The sequence below is a fragment of the Mustela erminea genome, chromosome 19 (assembly GCF_009829155.1).
Source record: "Mustela erminea isolate mMusErm1 chromosome 19, mMusErm1.Pri, whole genome shotgun sequence".
In the NCBI taxonomy this organism is placed as follows: Eukaryota; Metazoa; Chordata; class Mammalia; order Carnivora; family Mustelidae; genus Mustela; species Mustela erminea.
The window spans coordinates 6,592,671-6,617,197 of NC_045632.1; the positions used below are offsets into that span (position 1 = coordinate 6,592,671).

Consider the following 24,527-nt stretch of genomic DNA (forward strand, 5'->3'; position numbering starts at 1 on the left):
AAAAAAGGATGGAAAATGGAAAACACATGTTCAGGGCCCTGTGAGAGAGCATCAGGCCACATTACATATATAAAAGGAGAGACCCAGAGATAATGAGAGAGGAAGAATAGGGAAAAAATACTGAAATAAATATTAGCTTCAATTTTTATCAAATTTTTCCAAATTTGATTATAATAGTAAATCCACAGAACCAAATTTGTACTCAACAAATTCCAAAGAGGATAATATCTTTCTCTCTCATGTTCTCCCTCTCCCTTCCTTCTCAACACACACACACACACACACACACACACACACACACACACCCCAAGGCATATATTAACAAAATAATTTAAACCCAGGGGAAAAGAGAAAATATTAAAACTGGCCAGAGAAAAAAACAAAACTACAAAGAAAGAAAGAAAGGTAAAAACTACAGAATTCTCACAAGAAACTATGAAAGACAAAAGAATTTGAAGTACCGAAAGGGAAGAAAATGTGATCCTTAAGTTCTTTATCCCATAAAAAAATACCTTTCCAAGCTAACTTAAACAGAAACTTTTCCAGACAAATAACAGTTGAGAGAATTCAGCACCAGCATACCCACGTCACAAGAAAGATAGGACAAGGTATTCCAGCAAAAGGAAACTGATGCTACAGGGAAAATGTATACAAAGGAATAAAGAGACATCAAAGGGTTAATATGTGGATAAATATGAAATAGTTTATTTTTCTAATTTAAAAAAATCTCTTTAAAATTCTTTGTTTTAAAAAATGATATATTTTGAGATTTATAGCACTGTATTGTGGGGTTGAATTTTGGGCTTATCCAAGATAAACACACAGAAGCAACATATTACACAGGGTATGCCTAATTCAAATTAATTATAACAAAAATCCATCTGTGCCCTCCTCACCATGGATGCAGAACCAGCAGGAAGACTTAGTGGCCAGAGGTAGAGAGACCTGATTCCCTGGAGAGGAGGCAGGGTCCAGTCCCCTAGGACCCCCTTGCTCCACAGAGCTATACAGGAGCCAAGTCTCTGGGGTGAGCATCTGCAGTTTGACAGATCCTCATCCGCTGGTCAGCAGCACCACCGTGAGGAAGAGGGCTCAGTTACAACTTGCAGCCTTACTCTCTTTGGAGCCTTTGAACGTGTTGGGGGAAATACAGTTCTGAAATAAGGGGCCAGTTCTGTGGAGGGCTTGCTTTGGAGAGGACAAGAAGAGTGAAGCCACCCAAGGTGTCCCAGAATCTGGGCTTTTCATCCGGTGTAGTAGATCCAGGTGAGGCCATAGGTCAAAAGGAAGCCAGCGCCCATGAGGGCCTCTCTGAGTAGGGTGAGGATTAGAGGCCAGGTGCCCCCAGAGATTTGGGGACAGGAACAGGAGATACCTGGGGGAAGAAGACCGAGAGGAGGAGGAGAGTGAGGTTCCTTAAGTCCATACCTTAGTCTCATTCACCTCAGAATTCAGGTGTCCCACGTATACTCATCCTGCACAGCTAGGTTCGGGCAAACGTGGTAGGAGCTCCACAAGTATTAAGCCTGGCCGGGGAATTCTCCTTCATCACCCAAGACCAGCTGGGGCAGCACTAGGACCCTGGGATTTGTGGGGAGAGGGGCTCAGAGTCAGGCTTCTCCAGCACCAGCTCAGCCTGGCAGGGAAGCTGCTACCAGTGTCACAGACCAGGCGCAGGGACCTGCCCTCCTGAACTTGAAGAGAGGTGGTTCTGACTAGGGTCTCTGGGACTATGGGACAGAGAAAGCCAGAAGGGCAGGAATGAGAGCCCCTTCTGTTCCTCTGCCCTTCCACAGACACAGGCGTGGAAAATAGAGTCTTTCAAACAAGTGTTACAAGCACAGACAAGTAAGAGTGAAGGGCCCTCTGGTGAGGTGGAGAAAAGGAGAAGCACCCGATGACCCCAGGACAGGTGGATGGACCTCTGAGCAAGAGCTGGCATGTCTAGACCTGGCAGAGGACGTCCCAAGAAGTGGGCTTTGATGTGTGAGGCTGAGGAGGGGCGTGGACACATATAGGGTCTGACCACTTTCAGGGAGAGACATGGAGGCTCACACACAGGTGATGCTCCCAGCCTTTCCTCTGAGGGCCGCAGGGAACCACGGGAGGGTCTGAGCAGAAGAGGAACAGGGCCAGATCTAGGGCGCACAGAGAGACACCTGCGGGCTGAATTGTGCTGGGCTGGAGGGGTGGGGTGTTGCACAGAGAATGGCAGGTGGGAGAGGAGGCTGGTCCCAATGCAGGGGGTCTCACTACGTGCAGGTGAGAGGAGGCAGAGGCCTGAGTGGGGGCTGCTGCCATGCAGATGGAGGAAGAGAGCCATTTGAGATATTTTCGAAGCTCGCTGAGTCATGGGGAGTGCTGGTTGAGGCAAAGAAATGTCTCAAGTGACTTCCAGGATGTTGACTCAGGTGGCTCAGGTGGGAGGGGCCCCCCAGGGAAGCTGAAGGGACTCGGGAGGATCTGGACTGGTCAGAAACAGACAGAGGGTCTTCTGGGCAGTTGGGGACTAGAGGCACCAGGGCCCGGGCTTACTCATGGGGTCGTGCAGAAAGCAGCCAGAGGCCCAGTGTCCAGCAACAGGAACCTGTATCTAAGGCTGTGAGATGTCATGCCACAGGAGAAGCAGAGAATCAGAAAAAGGGCATGATAGGAGAGTGAGGGGAGAGAGGAGGCAGCCACGGTGACAGCGAATGGTCAACTAGGATTCCCAGGGACTCAAGAGTCCCTCCAGGGGAAGAGGGAGGGGCAGATTGCGTCCAGGGAGGGGATAAAGAGCGATGGGGCTTCATTCTGGCAGAACCTCACAACATTCCCTTATTTGACCTCTGAGACGTTCGTGGTGCCCCGGGCCCTCTCCCACCTGTGCTGTTTCTCCTGAAGGTGTGGACGGTCAGGTTTTGTGGAGCATCTGGAGCAGAAACAGATACGTGTCCACTTGCAGTGTGATGAGGCGGCCATGAGCAAGGGGGTGGGGCCCGAGAGTTCTCTCCCTCTTGACCCTGTGCCTCTAAGAATTCTCCCCAACTATTTCACCCAACCCCTGTCCCCCCAACACCCCCAGCCCTCAGGGACCCTGGCACCCTGGTCTGGCACTCACAGGACACGTTGAGCTGGACGGTTTTCTCCGTGCTCACACCAGCTCCGGGGAAGGTCACACGACAGGTGAGGTTGGTGCCGTGGTCCTGGGGCCTCGGGGTGAGGGTGAGTACAGGGGAGTGGGGAGCCTTGGAGCCCCAGGAGGGAAGGGCGACTCTGATCCAGGAGAAGGTGGGGAGTGTCCCCCTCTCACAGGCCCATGGCACGCTACAGGTAATGTTCTTGGGGTGGCCAGTTTCAAGGGGCCCTTGAATGTGGATGTCAGGTGTCTGTGTCAGAGCTGAGGAGGAGAGAGAGATTCTGGAGTGGGACCCTGAGTGTGACCCTAGAAGCAGCCTCCACCCAGGCCAGCTGTCTCCTCCCCAGCCAGGATGGAGCTCAGGGGGTCCTTCCCAGCCCTGCCCCAGGAGCCCTCAAGATCCATGCATGGGAATGTGTCCTCTCTTGAAGCCCATTCCTTACCCGTCACAAACACGGAGAGCTGATTCTACAGGTAATTATATCTCACCGAAGACCCTCTCTCCACCCTAAAGAATTATGTCCCCGAGTCCCTTCTCTGTGCATCTCTGATGTCCAGGGAGCAGTCCTAGGCCCGGGGATCCCCGTGGAGGCGGAATCGGCCCTGGGTCTCCTCCTGCACTTTACGACCTGGGTTGTTTGTGGCCAGCGGAGCATGCTGGTATACACTGGCCCCTTCCTGGAACCAGTAGCCAAAAGCTGGGAAATAGTCCAGAACATTTTGGAGTGGGAGAAGTGGCAGGGCACGGAGACGCACAGGCCCTCCTGCACCTTCACCGTCTCCTGCACCTGCAGCTGGAAGTCCAAGCCCTGAGCCAGGGACCCTGTGGAGAATGGAGGGTCAGCAGCAGCCCCCCGCCCACCTCGCCCCCTCCCCTCGGCCCGCTCATCTGTCCACAGCAGGGGTAGAAGCAGCAGCAACAGCAGCAGCATCTGTGATATGGAGGGTGTGTGGCCTCCTGTGGGTGTGGGAGAAGAGGAAGACAGCGGGAGGGAGGCTGAGGGGGACCCACGGGAAGCTGGGGAGGAGCACAGGGCCTCGTGGTTCACAGAAGAGGAACTACAGCTCCGAGCTCTCCCCGCTCTCTACTCAGAGCCGGCCACACCCTTGGCTGGACATCAGGGAGACCCACTCGGGAAGGAGAGAGCAGGAGCAGACCCATGTCCTGCCCCTCATCTCGGCACTTCCCTCTGGCACCAGAGCCTGGAGCAGGACCTCTGAGACACGTGAGGCCTGGGACACAGTGAGTCTCCTGAGGTCTCTTCCATCTGAGGGGCTTGTCTGAGCAGCACCATCTACACTAGGGAGCTAGTCAACTCCTGGCTAGACCTGGAGGGTCACATCCTCATCTAGACCCTTGGGTGTTCTGTCCTGCAAGATAGAGGACTCTTTAGGTCTGTGTGAGCCTCTGGGGCAGAAGAAGAGATGGGATCCTGGGTGAAGAGAAGACAGCGGCCATTCATAAATTCATTCATTCATTCTCCATGAGCTTAGTGAACATCTGTGTTGGTGGAATGGAGACGAGACAGCTGGACCTGGCCTGGTCCATCCTGTGACGGGGTCCCCACCCAGGGAGCCACTTCCTCCCCAGACACACGATGCTGCCCCGCAGGGCTTAGAGCTACAGGCACCTGTGACTGTCACATGTCCTGGATATTTTCTAAAAATATGAGTATGGGATTATTTTTGACATGAGTAAAACAAGTAGTAAACAAGAACAACTCTTTTTAAGCTGCAAAACTTGAACTCTACCCATTACTTTTTTTTTCTTATTTGACAGACAGAGATCACAAGTAGGCAGAGGGGCAGGCAGAGAGAGAGGAGGAAGCAGGCTCCCCACTGAGCAGAGAGCCCAGTGTGGGGCTTGATCCCAGGGTCCTGGGATCATGACCTGAGCGGAAGGCAGAGGCTTAACCCACTGAGCCACCCAGGCACCCCAAACTCTACCTATTAAAGAACAACTTCCCATTTCCCCTCCTCCTGGCCCCTGAAACAACCATTGCACTTTCTGTCTCCAGGAATTTGACTCCTTTTGAGAACTCACATAAGTGGAGTTATCCAGCACCCATCTTCTTGTGATCCATTTATTTAACTTACCGTAAAATCCTCAAGGTTCATCCATGTGGCAGCATATGACAGAATTTCTGTCCTTTTTAAGGCTGAATAATTTTCCATGATAGGGGTGCCTGGGTGGCTCAGTCGGTTAAGCCCCTACCTTCCCCTCAGGTCATGAGCCCAGGTCCTGGGATCGAGCCCCGCATCGGGCTCCCTGCTCAGCGCGGCATCTGCTTCTCTGTCTCCCTCTGCTCCTTCCCCTGCTTGTGCTCTTTCTCTCTCTGCCAAATAGTGAAATTTTAAAAAATCTTTCAAAAAAAAAATTCCACGGTAGGTTAGGCCACATTTTTTATCTGCTCAGCTGTTGAGGGATCCTTGGGTTGCTTTTACCTTTTGGCTCTGGTGCCTAACGCTGCTATGAACATGGGTGTGCAAATATCTCTCGGTTCTTTTGGATATGCACCTGGACGTGGCATTGCGGGATCATATGGTAATTCTATTACTCATTTCTTGAGGAAAGGTCATACTCCTTTATAACTTTATCTATTATCACGTCACATTAGCTATGCATTTTAACGTCTCCACTCTGGACCCCTCTTCTGATTCTGGACATTTGTACTCCTGCTCTCTCACGGACATCCCCGTTGGAGGTCAAGGGGTTTCTCCAAATGAACCTTTCAAAACCTGGCTCTCTCGAGTCCTGCCTGGAACAGGACTCTGTCCTTCCAGCTGCTCACGGGGAGACCCTGGGCATCGTCCTTGCTCCTCTCTTCCTCCCATCCCCCACATCCATTAGAGCATGCTGTTGGCCTGACCTTCGGAATATATCCAGAATATATCCTCCCCCGCCTACAGTGCATCCCTGGTCCAGTGCACCACCACCTCTTGGACCCCCCTGGACCACCGTTGGGACCCACCCCCGCCCTGTACCCCCAATGTCGTGCCTCTCTTTTTATCCTGGCCCCAGTCTGGCTGATTCTGAACAGAGTAGTCATGGGGATCCTGCTAAAATGAGGGTCTCAGCATGCATCTTCTCTCTGCAAAGGCTCCCAGAATCTTGCGGTGGGCTGCAGCGGCCTTCCTTGGGGGTTTGTGCCATCTCCAGGGCTCCCCGACCTTTGTACTCCTGTGCTTTCGGCCTCAGAGCTGCCATACTCACAGTTTCCCTCTTCCCATCTTCCTGGAATACCTTCCTCTTAGGCAAACAAAGAGTCTGCTTCTTCCCTCCCTTGGAGCCTTTGCTCCACTCTCACCTCCCCAGCCTCTCCGCTCCCGGAAACCCAGCCCAAGGCACCGGAGAGCTTTTCCTCCAGGTCTGTATCAAGCCGTGACATGCTCTCATTTTATTTTTTACTTTTTTGTATTCTTGTCTCCATTAACGACAGCACTTTGACCACAGAAGTGCTTGCTGTCCCCTTGAGTTTCTTGTGATAAAATATTCGTAAAAATAAAACTTGCAAATTTTTGATACTGTAGAGGGTGCAATTCGGGGACAGCAAGTACACTCACAGTGCGGTGTAACGAGCACCGCTGCCTCTTTCCAAAACTTTTTCATTATCCCCAACAGAAAGTCCACACAGTTACCCAACAACCCCTCCCCACCTCCATCCCTGAGCTCCTTGCAACCCCCATTCTACTTTCTATTTCCATGAGTTTGCCTGTTTTGAGTAGCTTAGAGAAGCAGAATCCAACAACATTTGTCCTTTAGTGTCTGGCTTTTTCCTTTAGCATATTGTTTTCAAGGGTCATCCCTGTTGTGGCTGCACAACATTCCATTGTGTGTCTACACCACATTGACTCATCCATCCTTTTGTTTTTAAATCATCTTTTATTATTATATTTTGATTTTGTATTCATTTGAGAGAGAGAGAGCTAGAGAGAGAGGACAAGCAGGGGTAGTGGCAGGCGGAGGGAGAAGCAGATATCCCGCTGAGGGCGGAGGCTGACTTGGGGTTCAATCCCAGGACCCTGAGATCATGACCTGAGCCAAAGGCAGATGCTTAACCGATGGAGTCACACAGGTGTCCCAAAACTGTTTTGCTTCTTGCTTTACGATCTAGATAATTCTTTTTTTATTTATTTATTTTTTTGACACACAGAGAGAGAGAGATCACAAGTAGGCAGAGAGGCAGGCAGAGAGAGAGGGGAAACAGGCTCCCCACTGAGCAGAGAGCCCGATCTGGGACTCGATCCCAGGATCCTAAGATCATGACCCAAGCCGAAGGCAGAGGCCCAACGCACTGAGCCACCCAGGTGCCTCCTGATCTGGGTAACTCTTTTTTCTACTTCTTGCATTTATTGCAGTGGAAAGGATCTATGAAATACCGTTTAACAGAAGTGGTAAGGGCAGCCATCCTTCTTGTGTTTGATCCTGGTGGGAAAGTTCTGTGACCTCTGGGACTGGCCCCTCCAGGCCTTCAGAGAAATCGTTAGCAGAAACTTTCTGTTAAAGCATCTAAGAGAAGTCCTGACACACGCATGTGTGCAGAGTTCACAAAAAGCTTTGTGTCAGGACTTACTGACTCATCGATCTTTCGTGATCATCTTGCTAGATGAGGATGACTTCGCTGCTTTGTAGAACAGTAAAGTGAGTCATAAAGTGTGTCCGTGGCGTAGACGGATTGGAACTCAGTCTTTTGGACACAAGTCCTAGGGTCTTCCACACGTACTAGGAGATTCAAACCATTGCCAAGAAGCCCATTAATTTTAAAATAGTCAAGGCTGAGTGTGATGGGCTGAAAAATCACAAGATTAATATATTGAAGTCCTAAACCCCAGTACTATAGTACTGAGACTGTAGGAGATGGGGTCTTGAAAGAGGAAATTTCAGTTAAAATGAGGTCACTAAGGTGGGCCTTAATCCAGTACATCTGGTATCCTCAGAAGAAACTTGGGACACAGACTCACACAGAGGGAAGACCAGGTGAGGACAGAGAAAGAAGACGGACAACTACAAGCCAAGGAGAGAGGCCTCTGCTGACACGTCGATCTCAGCTTCCAGCCTCCAGAACTATGAGAAAAATAGTTCCTCACTTGTGTGTCTTGATCTCTGAGTACTCGGTGTGGATGTCTTCCTGTTCCTGATACTTCGGCTTGGGAAATCTGAGGAGAGCATAGTGGAGCTCCTGTTCCTCTTCTGAAATGGGTCTGGCCTCAGCAGGAGCTGGGGTAGCTGCAGGGATGTCCGTCCAGGACTGGTACTGATATGCCTGAGTGGAAGCAAGAGATACTCAGAGCTGGTTAGTAGGGTCTGAGGGAAAGCAGCCAAGGACCAGAAGGGAATTGGCCCTGATGGGACTTTTATCACTTACCCATTCATTTATTTTTAAATGTTTAATAATTAAGATTGGCCAGCCCTTAATTAGTGTTTATATCAATTACGTTACATTCTTAAAAAAAAAAAAAAGTCTGAGAGAGGGTATTATTTATGTATTCATCACACAAATAATAAAACTAAGGCTAAGAGAAATGATACACATTGCCCTAAGGACATACATCTACTTAGGGGTGCTTGGAAGGTTCAGTCGGTTAAGTCTCTGACTGTTGATATCAGCTCAAGTCTTGATCTCAGGGTAGTGAGTTTAAGCCCTAGGTTGGGCTCCATGCTGGGTGTGGAACATACTTAAAAAAAAAAAAAAAAAGACACACGTCTGTTTAAATGCACCATTGAGCCAACTCAAAATCAGTTCTATCTATAGTACCATCCTTTGTCTGGACAGTGTACGAGCTGTTGTGTGGAGTGACGAACAACACAACAACACAAGTACAGTTCCTGAGATCAGATGGCTTATGATTCTAGGAAAGGCAGTCACTAAACAAATAGAAAACAAATACATTCAGGGGCGCCTGGGTGGCTCAGTGGGTTAAGCCGCTGCCTTCGGCTCAGGTCATGATCTCAGGGTCCTGGGATCGAGCCCCACATCGGACTATCTGCTCAGCAGGGAGCCTGCTTCCTCCTCTCTCTCTGCCTGCCTCTCTGCCTACTTGTGATCTCTCTCTGTCAAATAAATAAATAAAATCTTAAAAAAAAGAAAACAAATACATTCAAAGTTCTACATTTGTGATAGGAGATATTTTGAAATCTAAAGCAGGCAGGATTGGTGTATCCAGTTCCCAGGCAGGGGCAAGAAGACCCAGCAGAGGTCAGATCTGGCCATCAAGATGGCAGCCCACCTCTGCTTAGGACCCACAGCACCCTCGGGCTGTGGCAGCATGAAACAGAGGCCCTCACACAGTGGCTCAGCAAGACAAAGAGAAAGAGTTCTCAGATTAAAAGGAAGCAGGTATTTCTCGGGGCTCTGGGGATACAACAGGGGATAAAACAATAGCAACAGCCACAAACCGCCCTTGGGACTCCTCTGCTTAGGGGAGGGAATGATTCTGATTGGAGCATGAATACTGGGCTTAGTCCATGCCAGGCACTATGTTAGACACTTCTTGTCACTACTCTATGATACTCTATGGACTCATAATGTTCCCATGTCACCAACATAAAGAGCAGTCAGAGAGGGTGTGTCATTTGCCCAAGGTCATCCAGCTTGTCTATGGGGAAAGATGGGATTTGAATGCAGGAGTCTAGCTCCAGAGTACATGCCTTTGGCCACTATACTGTACGAACTGCAAAAGACATTCCCTTAAAAGAAAAAAATACCAAGAATTTGAAAGTAAAGAAATGGAAGCTGTATTTCCTGATTCCCAACAAGATGGGGATTTAACACACACTAAGGGTCCCATTCCCCAAGGTCAACCAAGGAGAAACAAGACAGGGAATTATGGTAATTAAACTTTAAAAATGATTTTGTGTGTACTTGTTCTGCCAGTTACTGAAAGAAGAGTTTTGAAATCATCAGCTATAATTGCCAATCTGTTCTCCTTGCTGTTCTGTCAGTTTTCATACGTTCATTTTGATTAATATAATAATAATATATCATCATTATTATATTATTTGTATTATTATGTTTATATTATTTATTATATTTATATAACTATATATTATATAATATTATAGAATATTATATATACTATATAGTATATTATTAATTAATATTATTAATTATAATATGTAATCTAATATAATTTTTTATTATTATTATTATAGGAGGCATACACGTTTAGGATTTTTACATCCAGACAAAGGGAGTAAATATTCCATGATTTCATTTATATGAAGTTCCAGGCGGGGCAAAACTAATCCATAGTGATAGAAATCAGTGATTGCCAGAAAGGTGAAGCTGACTGGGCAAGGGAACAAAGGTATTTGGGGACCTGATGGAAATGTTCCACATCTTGACTGGGGACGTGGGCATGGGCGAGCAACTTTGTTAAAATTGATTTCACAGCATACTTAAGATAGGTGCATTATTATGTGTAATGTATACCTCAATGAAGTTGATATCAAACACACACACGGGGGTAGATTTGAAAAATGAAAAGTGGGAGTGATGAGTTGTGAGTTTGGGTTTCCCCAGTCTCTCTACCCTAGGGCCCAAGTCCACCGCTTCCCTAGCACCCAGTGGGTCTGGCACAGACTAAGTTTGGGTCATTGTACTTCTGGGTCATCAACCCCACAAGAAAAAGCGAATATTCCAGGGGAATGTGATACTCTGACATAGGAGCCATAAATATCCCTACAAGCAACTGGGCTATATACTTAGTCCATCAGAAGCAGAAGTATTAGAGCAGTTGAATCAGGAATTTAAAATAACCACAGGTGGAACTCCAGGAAGTATTAGATGTAAATCAGGAAATGCTCAGGTGCCCTTACTGAGGGCTCCTTCCAAAAGCCATTTGCTGGATAGGAGCTCACAGCCTGTCACTCACCCCAGAGCCTGAGCTGCCAGCTGGACTCACATCCGTGCTTTGCACTAGCTGGACTGCTTTCTTCCTGCTGGTCTTCACTCTAAGGGAACAGCCCTGGGTCTTTCAGCTTGGTTATTTGGGGCATGCAGTAGGCAGACCTTCCCCTGCACCCCCATGAAGGGCATAGAATGAGGTAGGTGGAGGTGGGTCTGGTCCCCAGGTGCTCGCCCTAACCCAAGAGCTGGACCAGGGGCTGGAAGAGACCCCAGGCTTGGCCCAGTTGGGTATGGGTTGATTCACACTACCACTCAGCCTCCTTCCCTGACTGCTGGATTTCCAACCAGCCCAGGTTCCTCTAGCTCAGGCTCTCTGAGAGTCCACGACCTTATCCCCTTCCCTCTCCAGGCTTCTCCTTCTATCCCTGGACCCACTCTCACCTGAAGATGAGGCAAAGACAGAGGGAAAGCAGGGCCATGGTGCCAGCTCCCACAACTGCTCCTATGACCCCACTGGTCCTGGGTTCCGGTTTATCTGCTGAAAATTTGAGTTGTGTGTAAGCTCCAGCTCCAATACATGGCACGTTCCAACTGGCCACTTCCTTCTCTCCCCACCCTCTGTTAGTATAGCCACTCTCCATCTAGGACTCAGTCATGAGACATTCCACTGTCCAGGGGACCCTGAAGCAGCACCTTCCCCAGGCCTCAGGACTGAGGATCTTAAACCTCCAGCTGCTCCATTTGGGGTCTTGGTAGCTCTCCCCCACCAGCCCCATCTCTCCGGGGCTGTTATGGGTTGAATTGTGTCCTCCACCAAAGTCATATGCTGAAGTCCTAGCCTTCTGGTATACCCTTCCACCCAGAATCTCAACATGGGATCTTATTTGGAAACAGGGTCTTTACAAAGGTAACTGAGTATTAAAATGGGACTGCTAGGGTAGACCATAACCCAATATGGCTGGTGTCCTCATGAAATGGGGCTGTTTGGACACACACACACACACACACACACACACACACACACACAGGGGGATGACATGTAAGCATGGAGGTAGAGGTTGGGGTGATGCTTCCACAAGCCAAGGAACACCAGATTGCCAGAAAACACCAGAAGCTAGGGGAGAGGCTGGAACAGGTTCTCACAGCCTCAGAAAAAACTGCTCTGCAGACACTTTGATCCTAGGCTTCTAGCCTCCAAAACTGGAAGACAGTAAATGTCCATTGTTTAAGCTGTCCAGTTTAAGGTACTTTGTTACAACATCCCTAGAAAATTAATACAAGTGCTAAGTTCTTCTTCCTCCAGGCATCACTCCCCAACAGACCCCAGACCTGGGAGCAGCAGGACAGCGGCGCTCTGTTTCCCCTGTGCATTCTGGGCCTCGCAGCTGAGTCTGAGGCCGGAGCTCAGCGGCCCACTGAGGCTCAGGGAGCTGTTGGCCCAGGGCCCCGCAGAGCTGGAGGTGACAGTCCAGGAGGTGTTGCTGTGGTTCCCCTCCAGCAGCTCCTCCCCCAGCCGCCAGCGCAGGGTGGGTGCCCACTGGGCTCGGGAGGAGCAGTTACAGCGCAGCCCCTCGCCCTCCCAGGAGCAGGGGGTCTGCGGGAGGAAGGGGAAGGGTCAGCGGAGCCGCTGCTCCTCAGGGCCCGGGCAGCCTGCTCCCAGGGGTCCCCACACTCACAGACCACAGAGAGATGCAGGGAGATGTGCTGGGAGCCCAGTGGGTTCTGAGCTTGGCAGATGAGGTCTCCTTCCTCCACAGCCCCTACTTGAGACAGGTCCAGGATTGGACTCCTGCAGATTGGGGTGGCTTTCCAAGTGGGGGACCCCCGGAACCAGCTCAGCTCAGCAGGGGGGTTGCTGTCAGTAACACAGAGCAGCCGCAGAGCCTGGCCCTCTGAGATGAGAACTGATGAGGTGTTTTGCAGAGTCCCCAAGGCTTTGAGGAGAGAAATAGAGAGAGAGAGAGAGAGAGAGAGAGACCTGAGTTGTGTGAAGCTGGTGTTTCTCTCCTCTTGCAATGTCCACACTTGCTCTGAGGAGGGAACTAGCAGAGTCCACACCGAAGGCCTGCAAAGGAGGCTCGGACGATTTCCCTGGAGCTGCTCCAACTGTCCAGCAGATGGAAATCTGAGGACCTGGAACAGGAACATGTTGAACAAAGGCAGGGAAAGGGCCAAAGAGGAGCCTGAAAGCAGGAGGAGGATTTGCCCAAAGAAAGTTGTAGGTGAGCAAACATTAACTTCAGGCAGTCAAGGTTGGTGGGGGCTTCTCCCCACCACTCTCCCCATGCCTGAACTTGGTGACTGGCTTCTTGTACGTGTCTCATGCAATTCCTGGCCAGCAGGAGCTCTGAGACCCAACGAGGACTGTCCTGGTAGGGACCCAGTTTCCACCCCAGCCCTGGAGAAAAGAGGTTCTTTCCTACCTATTCTGCTTCCTTGGAAGATCCTGATGGCTGTGTTCTGTGGAGCATCTGGACAGAAGGATGAGGCAGCCTCAGCACTTGCGGTAAGAGATGAGTGGGTGCTGGGCCTTCCCCACAGGAGCCACAGAAGCAGGTAAAGGGTTCTCTTCCTGCTTAGCTACCAAGACCCCATTGTCAAGCCCTAGCCCAGCTCTGCCCTGGTCTCGCATCTCAGGGACGTGGGCATCCTGGTCCCACACTCACAGGTGACATTGAGCTGGACAGTCCTTTCCACCATCACACCAACTGCAGGGAAGTACACTTGGCAGGTGAGGTTGGTGCCATGGTCCTGGGGCCGTGGGGTGAGGGTGAGTACTGAGGAGAAGTGAGTCCTGGTGCCAAGGGAGGTGAGGGCAGCTGACGTCCAGGAGAAGATGGGGGATGTGCCCTGCTCACAGGCCCAGGGCACAGAGCAGGTCAGGTTCCTGGGGTGTCCAGACTCCAGGGTCCCCGCGATGATGATATGAGGTGTGTGGGTCAGGGCTGTGAGGACAGAGAGGATAGATAGGGGCCTCTGGTTGTTTTGTTATCCTGTCCCAGTGCCTGGCCATGGCTGTCTCCACCCCTCACCATCCCCCAAGAGGAAAAGAATGTTCATTTTTCTATCTCTGGGGCCTTCCTCTGGGCCCTTACCATACCTGTCACATTCAGAGAGAACATAGTATCTAGATATGAATATGTGCCCAATTGAAAGAAGTAAGTCCCACTGTCCCCCTTGTGGACTTCTGTGATGTCCAGGGAGCAGTTCCCAGTCTGGAGGTCCCCATGGATGAAGAACCGGCCCTGGGTTCTCTCATGCAGCTTCTGGTTTGGTTTGTTGGTGGCCACTGGAGGATCTTGGTTTACATCTGCCCCTTTCTGGAACCAAGACATGTAGGGGCTCATAAAGGAAAGCCAAGGATAGTAAAATTCACATGGCACGTGGACACACAGGCCCTCCTGCACTGTCATAGACTTCTGGAGTTTCAGCTTGTAGCTCAAAACCTGAGCCACAGACCCTGGAGAGAGAAAGAGGGGAAAACTCATCCCAGAGCTCCAATGCCTCCCCCGAGTGGGGCCCCCTCTCCCCTCAGGCCACTCACCTATCGACAGCATGAGCAGCAGCCACAGTGGCATCCCTTCCCGATGCCTGGGACAGCCTGCCCTCTGCGGTTCCTCTGATAGAGAAAAGAAGCCACAGGATATGGGAGGGCAGAGGAAGCTTCAACCGGAAGCCTGTGGTAGAAACAAAAAGTCACAAACCTAGAATAGAGAACTTCAGACCCACAGTCAACTGTGAATAACCTTTGAAATAGTCTGGTTCCCTTTCTGTTTGTGGCAGGTGGGTGCTGAGGCTCGATGCTGCAAAGGTCTTTCTTAAGTAAGGCAGTGAGGAGGGACGAGAGCCTCCAAGTCCTGCCTCTTGGGCTCCTGCCCAGTTGTCCAAACTGGACACCTGTTCCTGGACAGAGAAGTGGTTCTGAACTTGGGTTTGGCTCTTGGCCACTTGAAAATAATATTCACGCACACCTAGAACTAATATAACACTGGATGTTTACTATACTAGAATTAAAGGAAAAGGAAAAAGAATCAATACTTGAGAGACAAAAGATGGTGCTTTATTCAAGAAGCTGGCAACCTGGGAAGATGGCAGACTGATGTCTCAAAGAAGGCATAGGAAAAGGAAAGGGAGCTGCGTGCAGAAGAAGCAGGTTAGTCATGTGAGGACATGATCCTGAACAGACTGGCTGACATCCACAGAAACTCTGTTCAGAGGTGGTCATGCCTTCTCTCTTGGGAAAGTCTGATCCTTCACGCCTCAAGGCTAGTGGTCTGCCAGTCTCAAAGAAAGAAAGTTAGTTCTGCTGCAGATCAAGAGATGTAAGTCAGCATGCAAGGACAGCATAAGCTTGAAGCAAATTAACCCTTCAAACCTGTTGGAATGCTGTTAGAGTCTCAGCCAGCCAGCCCTCCAGAGGAGAGTCACAGCCTCAGGACTGTCATGTATGTGGCCTGCTAGGGACGGGTGTCAGGATAGCCTACATAGATAGCTTCAGAGGCTTAAAAGAGTCCAGATGAAGCAAGAGAAGCAACACACATCTTCACTTCACACAACACACACACTTCACTTCACACCATCCATCCATCCATCCATCCATCCATCCATTCACAAAATAACATTAAAAAAAAAAAAAGACAGATTTGAATCAGTCCTGACCTTCAACTAACTCAAGCAGTGGGGGAAGACGACAAATTTGGACTTCATCTGAAGGCAATGGGGAGCCATGGAAGGTTCTTGAGCAGGAAAGAGGCAGGGTCATATCATTATCAACATGATCCTTCTAAGGCCAGTTGTAGGGAAGAACTGGAAGAGAGAGGCTGGAGGCCAAAAGGCCAGAGAGGAAACTGTTGTGACTTTGGGGAAGGGGAGAACCAAGCCCACGTGGAGACAGCAGCCTTGGTGACGGAAAAAAGAATGATTTAAGACACTTTTAGGAAGTGAAACTGAGAGGTGCAGCGGGTGGGGGAGGGACTATTAGAGGGACTCCCAGAGCCCTGACTCTAGTGATGGGGGCTGGAGGTGCCATGGCCAAGAGTAGCGAATGTGCAGGGCTAGGCTGGGAAGAGGCAGTGAAAAAGGTAGCAAAGTTCATCTCAGGGGCAGGTATACCCAGTGGGGGGAGCTGGGGTCCCTGGACGGAACCGTGGGAACACACATACACACACATAAGCTTAACTGTGGAAATAGGAGTGAGGGACTGAGGTGGCCTGGCCAGGAAAGTAGCAGGAGAATATGGTCCTTGGTGACCCTGGTGAGAGTTTTTCCAGGAAGGAGCAGCAGCCAGACCACGAAGAGGGCATTCAACAGGACATCATCAGCCTTCTCCCGTTTGACCTCTGACTTCTGCCCTGAGCAGCAGAAACCCCACTTCCATCACTTCCCCAGAACAGAGTGTTTTTCCTACTTGTGCCATTTCCTTGGACAGGGCCCAATACCAAGATTCCTAGACTATTCAGACCAGACAATGACAATATTTTCTATTTCAACTTGGAGGTGGCGGCTAACCCTTTGGGTCTACAGAAGGCTGGTGAAGTGAGACTGTCATGCTTTCTTCTCCTTCCTCATGCCAGGCTTTTAGTCAGGCCTCAAGTCACACAGGTCCTCAGGGACCCAGGTGTCCTGACCAACAACTGTAGGAGACATTGACCCAGGTGGTGTCAGGAGTTTAGCTAAGCAAGGGGTCTAAGTAGACAGCTCAAGCAGCAATGAGTCAAAATGAGAGTAACAATGAAGCCTTTAATCACATACTATGGTATATTCTGCCGGAGTCTAAATGGGAGAAACCACCGCCTCCTCCCTGTCCCACTGTCCCCAACAGAAAGACGATTGGGTGCTAAAGGAAAAAATATATATGATTCTAGGGGCTCTTGGGGGGCTCAGTTGGTTAAGCATCTGCCTTTGGCTCAGGTCATGATCCCAGGGTCCTGGGATCAAGTCCCGCATCAGGCTCCCTGCTCAGTAGGGAGCCTGCTTCTCCCTCTCCCTCTGCCTACCACTCCACCTGCTTGTGCTCTCCCACTCTCTCTCTCTCTCTCTCTCTGTCAAATAAATAAATAAAATATTTTAAAAAAAAGATGTGATTCTGTCAAGGGAAAAATTATTCATGACACTCCTTTAGGAAGGGTAAAGACTGTATTCAGGGCCATTGCAATAGATGCAGAAACCACCATAATGGGGTTTGGCAGCAGGAGAGAGACTGGGCTCAAATCTGAATACAATAAAGAAAAGTGGGAATTTAAAGCCAAGGAGCAGGATGAGGGTCAGTGGAGGGAAAATCATTTTGAGGGGTGGGGATGGGGAGGTAGGAGTAGAAAATACTGAGTTCTGAGTCAGAGTGGGGAAAGTGTCTTCAAGTTTTTCTCTTCTTTCCCCCATAAGGAGGCCTCAGTGGAGGAGCCTGAAGACCTCTGCCTGAGGCCCCAGGTAAAGAGGGGTCAGAATGAAGACCCCTGGCCTGTAGATGCAAATATGTGAGGAGAATGACCAGCCAGAAAGGTCTGAGTCCTTGACAGGAGCAACTCTCTTCAGACCTTTTGATGCCCTAGCTGTCAGCAAGTCTGGAGCAGGGAGGGCAGCTTTGCCCCTTGAGGCCTGTCCTCCAAGGAAGGCCTTCATCTGTGCCTGTGACTGGCCTGGAAAATCACATACAGGTTTTAACCAAGGGCCTTCTCAGATGGTACTGTCCACAGAACTACCACCTCCTAAGCAGGTCACCTGATATGTAGTGCTGGTGTCATGATCTTGGGATCTTAAGATATGTATGAGTACTAAGGGATAGGGGGTCTTGGGGCCCAGGGAGGTGAGAAACATCTTACAGAAGCTCCTGGAAAAATGCTCTTTAGATTCTGAAATGACTCTGCCCTACAAGCTATATGGGTATAGATTTGGTGTATATGGTACAAACTGGGGAAGTCAGCTTTTCCTCTGGAGGAAAAGACTCAGATCCGAGTGTGATCTTGGGCACAACCTCTGCAATGGCCTCTCCTTCTATTAGCCTCAGTGCTCTGTACATCTCCCCCACCCTCTAGATAAGGAGATGTGTTCCTGTTTCTGGGGTCCTTCCCTGGGGACCCTTGGCTATTTGTCACATTCAGAGATAGTGTCATATATTGGAAGCCATATTTCTCTACTTTTTTTAAAAAAAGATTTTATTTTTAAGTAATCTCTACACCCATTGTGGGGCTTGAACCCACAACGTTGAGATCAAGAGTTGCATGCTCCACTGTCTGGAACAGCCAGGTGTCCCTACATTTCTCTAACCTGAAGTATTTCCACTTCTCTGAATTTTGGTAAATCTGATGCTCAGAGAGCAACTGGGGCCCTTGGGTCCCAGGGGAGGTCCTCTGTCTTTGGTTTTGTTAGGATCCATGGCCAGAGAAAAATTATGATGTCTCTCGCCCGATTCCAAGATCTAAAAGTGGGCATTGATAGGGCAAAGTCAGTCCAGAATGGGATTAGATGCACAGACCCTCCTTCACTGACACTAACTGTAGGATGCAGATGATACCTGCACCAACCTCCAGGGACCATGATAACAAACAGAACGTCTGACTAGAGCCCCACCCAGACCCCTTCCTCAGACCTCTGTTGCCCTCACATTTGCAGCCACCAAAGCAGAGGCAGCATCTCTGGGATGCAGAGAATAGAGCCAATTCCCTTAACACTGTCTGGTTAGCCTCTCCCAGCTTGGAGATGGGGGCATCTGAGGGGTGGTAAGACAGCTCTGGATGCTTTCTGGATCAAATGTATGATTTCTGCCCCTAACTTCTCCTTTCAACAAGAAAACCCCTCTCTCCCTCAGGCCACTGCAGGGGAAATGAAAGCTGAGCTCTTATCTCCCTGGACCATGGTAGTGTGGACCTTCCTTCCTCCCACACCCTGGAACACTGCCTCTTAACTTCTGAAGACCAATCCACTTCCCTCAAGAGAGATGTGGAGTTTGAGGGTCTGTTTTCCCCAGATAGCTTTCTTGGAGACTCATGAGGATGGAGTAATAGAAGACCAAGACCCTCCTGGGAACAAATCCTCTCTATGTTGGATCTACCCTAGAGACCTCAGGAAGCCCTGAGTGAACTCTTGAATTTGTCTGCAGGGAAAGACCCTAAGGACAAAGGCTGGGACTGAGCCTGGAGCTCTGACTCCAGCCCCACACTTGGGTATGCAGCTTGGGTGAGCTGGAACTCATGACTAGGTCTTTACTCGCCTCACATTTCCTATGAGCTCTGCACATACAGAACATCTCTCCCCCTCTTCTTCACAGTCTTCCAGGTGCTACAATTCCTCTTCTCCATGGAATGATGACTGAATTTCCCTCTCCTCACTTAGACTCTAGATCTCCCACAGATAGTGCTCCATCTCTGAAGTCACAGAACTCTTCCTAATCTTAGGAAGGTCCCTCAGCACTTAAACACTTTGAATGTCTTCCTTTGCTTCCAAAGACAATGCCTTAGTCAGCCTCCTGATATTCCAGTCCTTTCTTTATCTGACAGACACTGAAGTATGTTTTTTTAAACTTTTTTTAAGATTTTGGGTTTTTTTAATTTATTTGACAGACAGAGATCACAAGTAGGCGAGAGGCAGGCAGAGAGAGAGGAGGAAGCAGGCTCCCTGAAGAGCAGAGAGCCGGATGCAGGGCTTGATCCCAGGACCCTGGGATCATGATGACCTGAGGCAAAGGCAGAGGCTTTACTGAGCCACCCAGGCACCCCTGAAGTATATTTTTAAAAAATCTTTTAGGATCTGGCACATAGGGTCAGTAAAGGATCATGAGACTTGTTCTCCATCTTCCAAGGTTCCATTTGGGTATCAGCGAAAGCCTGAGCAAGAGAAAGAAGGAGAGAGGGTGGAGGAGAGAGGGACAGAGGAAGAGGGAAAGGGAGAGGGAAACCGGAGGGAAAGGGGAAGTGGGGAGGAAGATATCAGCTTTTTTGGTAGAGAGGCCCTGCTTGTAAGAAGTGGAGGAGAGAGTAAAGGTTTATCCAGACAGAGAGGGATCTCTGAAGAGATTGGGGGTGGAGTCAACCCTGAGAGGCAAGAAACCAAGTGTATATGAGCAGTCCCACACTGAGGGTATGACCGCACATAAGGCCCTAACTCCCTGGGGTAGTAAGGAGTCTGGGAAGGGCAGAGCTAAACTGGGAGGCACTTACCCTGTTGGTATCTATCCCCAGGACTTCCCGATTCTCCCATCGCGTCTGCCCACAGAGGGAGCGTTCTATCCAGCCAAGACCCCGAAATTCGGCAGTGCCGCTGTCCGTGGTGCTGAAGCAGGATTAGGTACCGAGTTCGGGAATAATTGGGCTGTGCAGAATAGTCTCAGTCCAGGAAAGCAGCTGAGTCAGGACTGGGCCTGCCTAGGAGTGAGAAAACTGGGAAGGAGCCAATCCCTTTCCCACTCCTCCTTCCTTACCCCGCCAGCTAAATTTGGCTCTGCCAAGCAGTTGAATCAAAGCCCCTAGCAGCCCATCTCTAAACTTAGTGTTATGTTAGAAAAATAAAACCCCATTTATTAAGGTTCCTGAAAGTCTGCCTTCTTGTAACTTAGAACAAAATGCATTTCTCAGGGCGCCTGGGTGGCTCAGTGGGTTAAAGCCTCTGCCTTCGGCCCAGGTCATGATCTCGGGGTCCTGGAATTGAGCCCTGCATCAGGCTCTCTGCTCAGCAGGGAGCCTGCTTCCTTCTCTCTCTGCCTGCCTCTCTGCCTACTTGCGATCTCTGTCAAGTAAATAAATAATATCTTTTTTAAAAATGCATTTCTCATTGATACGTTAGGTGGGAAGTGGAGATGATTCTTCCAATTCCATCTGAAGCCAACAAGACATTTTCCAAAAGTGCCCTACTCATTTAAACATCCCGATGACACATTAAGACTGCCTGATATGATTGACTTTTCTCACTTTTCTAATTCAAGATTAGAGAAATAGTGTTATATTTCTTTATTTTCTATTGATGTGATTATAAACAACTTTCCTCATCTATTTCTGTTTAGTTAACTATAATCCTTCTTGGGACGCCTGAGTGGCTCAGTCGTTAGGCATCTGCCTTCAGCTCAGGTCATGATCCCAGAGTCCTGGGATGGAGTCCTGGGATCAAGCCCTGCATTGAGCCCTGCAGCAGGCTCCCTGCTCTGCAGGAGGCCTGCTTCTCCCTCTCCCACTCCCCCTGCCCATGCTCCCTCTCTCGCTATGTTTCTCTCTGTCAAATAAATAAAATCTTTTTTTAATAAAAAGATTTTATTTATTATTTGACAGAGATCACAAGTGGGCAGAGAGGCAGGCAGAGAGATAGAGGGAGAAGCAGTCTCCCTGCTGAGCAGAGAGCCCAATGTGGGGCTCGATCCCAGGACCCTGAGACCATGACCTGAGCCAAAAGCAGAAGCTTTAACCCACTGAGCCACCCAGGTGCCCTAAATAAATAAAATCTTAAAAATAAAATGAGATAAAATATTCATCCTAACTCTAAATAAAAGGGACCTATTTGATGAACGTAGGTGAGGTTCGGTGGTGAGGTCTGGAGCCAAAGACCAAGAAAGAATTCTTGAGACATCTTTGGCGCAAAATGGTGGTTTATTAAAGCACGGGGACAGGACCCTTGGGCAGGAAGAGTTGCTGACCTGGGGATATGAGGAGTGGTCTATTATATACTTGTAAATTGGGGTGGGAATTAGGGATGACATAAGTCTCTAAGGAATTTTGGAAGCAAGGTTTAGGACCTTGAGGAGCTAGCTATTGTCTGGGGGAAAGGTTATTCATTACCAGTAATAAAACCTTTTTGTGAGACCCTTTAAATGTTTATCAGTGGGCCACAGGCTTGGGAATAATTGCCAACACTATCTTGGAGGTTTAGAGATAAAATTTCCAAAGGAATTGTTAAAGTAGACTTACAGGATCCTGGTTGGGGGTAGGGGGTGAGTCAGGCTAGGATTGCCCTTTGCCCTTAGCAAAGCCTTAAGGTGGGGGTAGTTGAGTCCCTAGAAGAGAGTCACTCTGCCTGTTTTAAGGGCTTGTCAGTAGGTAAGGAAATTTAATAATTTTTCTTCTACCTCTGTTTCCCACATCATATTCACCCCTGTTTGGGGAATCACAGCTTTGGAAGTTATGTTCTGTGATCTCTTTATTTGCAGCGAAGAAATTTTCTTTGTGTGATAACTCCACTGGTGTAATTTCTGACGTGGAAAAGAAAGGCAAAAGGAAACGTGGATAAAATTAAATTCCTTATAACTTGCAACCCATTGACAAATACTTGAAGTAGGCAGAATATGACATCCCTCTAGAACCCCCAACTGTCTTAAGGTTAACGCCTTCCTAGAGGGGAAAAACAAAACAAAACACCCTTAGCTTGACAACAGTCAGAACTCAAGGATCTTTTAAGTCTTCTTTAGCATCTGAAAATCCTTTTGGAAACTTCTTTTGTCTTTACCTCCCCCAACTCCAAAGGATATAATCAATTGCTCCTCAACAATCCCAGTGCAGCTTTTTTGGCCCAGGGGTCCTGTCCTGTGTTTTAATAAAACTACTTTTTTTTGTACCAAAAATGTTTCAAGAATTCTTTCTTGACCTTTTGTTCTCCAGCCCCACTTCAAATCACATCAGCTTCTATCTGGACTTCACAAGGAGGGAACTCACATTAGTTCAGTTACACAATGACCTTAAACAATTTTTCTTGGGCATACTACAGGAATCTAATAAATATTTGTTGAATAAATGAACCAGAATATTTTTCTCACATAACAGCACAGTCTTATTATGTAACAGCACTGTTTTAAACATTTTTTAATTTTTTTTAAAAGATCTTGTTTTTTTTTTAAAGATTTTTATTTTATTTGACAGAGATTGAAAGACCCGCGGATCCCCTTACCCAAGAATCCAACACTGCCACTGGATGCAAACAGCAAGAGGTTTATTGGGACGCAGGTACTGGCGGGTGGTCGGCAGCTCCAGCTAACCGAGCACACCAACCGAGGGGAAAGCGGGGTTTTTATAGATTGGCACAAACAGGTTTTGGGTGGGGTGGAGCTGATTGGCTGACAATTTGAACTTTTGAAAGAGGCACCCTCGGTGTTAGTGGATTGGTTTCGGGGGTCCGCGCGCGCGAAGGGGGAGCAAGGAGGGGGGTTGGGCCTCATTACTCAGCAGGAAAATATCCTGCCTACTTGACTATGTGGCCCCCTGCCTACGTGACTATGCCTCTTAGCAGAAGGTATCTTGTTCAAACAGGCGACAAGTGTCACACCCTAAAAGCCAAGCGGTTACAGAAAGGCAAAAGAGCAGTTAATTATATAATTCATCACACAATTCATAATCTAACCTTATACCTAAAAGCCAGCGGTTCACAGAAAAGCAAACAAGCGGTTAGTTCTCCTATCTATCTCTTAAGGGAGGGGGCTTTCCAGGGCAGGGGTCTTTCAAGATCACAAGTAGGCAGAGAGTCAGGCAGAGAGAGGGAGGGAAGCAGGCTCCCCACTGAGCAGGGAGCCCAATTTGGGGCTCGATCCCAGAACCCTGGGGCCATGACCTGAGCTGAAGGCAGAGGCTTTAACCCACTGAGCCACCCAGGCGCCCCTGTTTTAAACATTTTGCCTATGATAATTTAATTATTTAATCCTCACAACTTTTTGAAACAGGAAATTGAAGTACAGAGAGGTTAACTAACTTGCCCAAACTTGAACATCTTGCTTTAAACCCAGGTTGTCCAGCTCTAGAATCTTTGTGTTTAACCGTTATATCTGATGTAGGAAAGATGTTAGGGTTGGAAGCCGATGTGAGTAGGAGGGAGTAGGAGGCTGGCTGAGAACGGAGCAGGGGCTGGCGCCTTGCACCCCCTCTCCACCCACTCCCCTTGGTAATATGTGTGACATTTCACAGGCACCCCTGACTGCCCTACAAGAAGAGCAAATGGTTATCTTGCAGAGATCACAGTCCTGCAAGGCAGGAGTCTCTCTTGGTTTACAAATGTCCTTGAGATTTACAACAAAGAAGTTACCTTATCAATAGCCCAATTTCCAAAGACACATAACTCAGTTCCTCAAGCCCTAACGTCACCCTCCCCTCCATAAAAAACCGAAGGAGACGGAGGTAGAAGGAAAAGTAAATAAAGTTAAATTTCTTTTAAAACCTAAATCTCACTAACAAGGACGTTTGATAGCAGGAATGTAACATTCCACCAAGAGACTCCCAATTGTCTTTATGTTAGTGCCTCATTAGAGGGAAAGTGGCCTTGGCTTGATAGTAACCAGGCCTTCAATATCCTGACAGTCTTCTTTACCCCAATAGCCCTTCTGAACACCCCTTTGTCCTCACCTACCCAACTCCTGTGTATATAACCAGCCACTCCTCACATGCCCGGCGCAGCAGCATCTCCGTCTGCCCACGGGTCCTGTCTCCGTGCTCTAATAAACCACCTTTTTGCACCAAAGACGTCTAAAGAATTCTTTCTTAGCCGTCGGCTCCGAACCTCACCCTATTGAACCTCACCTAGGTTCAAGAACTTCATCAGATGGCCAACAAAGAATTCTTGAGACGTCTTTGGTGTAAAAAGGTGGTTTTATTTATTAAATA

General features: G+C 48.8%; 2 protein-coding genes and 1 pseudogene across 2 annotated transcripts in view; all 3 read right to left on the reverse strand.

The window, feature by feature from the left end:
- Positions 1-740: 740 nt before the first annotated feature.
- LOC116579109 lies at positions 741-4,108 on the reverse strand (annotated as a pseudogene).
- LOC116579107 (sialic acid-binding Ig-like lectin 14) overlaps positions 741-24,527 on the reverse strand; it is a 90,491-nt gene continuing 66,704 nt past the window's right edge. The window contains exon 7 of the mRNA XM_032324052.1: positions 741-1,135. Coding sequence (XP_032179943.1) covers positions 1,093-1,135 — 43 coding nt within the window. The 3' untranslated portion in view covers positions 741-1,092. The remainder of the gene's footprint in view (positions 1,136-24,527) is intronic.
- Positions 7,453-20,311, reverse strand: LOC116579104 (myeloid cell surface antigen CD33-like). The gene is made up of 11 exons (XM_032324030.1): positions 20,121-20,311; positions 14,513-14,645; positions 14,069-14,428; positions 13,635-13,913; positions 13,392-13,439; positions 12,947-13,101; positions 12,645-12,728; positions 12,298-12,562; positions 11,410-11,506; positions 10,994-11,072; positions 7,453-8,382 (listed from the first exon to the last, which is right to left on the reverse strand). Exons 2-11 carry the CDS (start codon positions 14,544-14,546, stop codon positions 8,203-8,205), a joined length of 1,581 nt encoding a protein of 526 aa, XP_032179921.1. The 5' UTR covers positions 14,547-14,645; positions 20,121-20,311; the 3' UTR covers positions 7,453-8,202.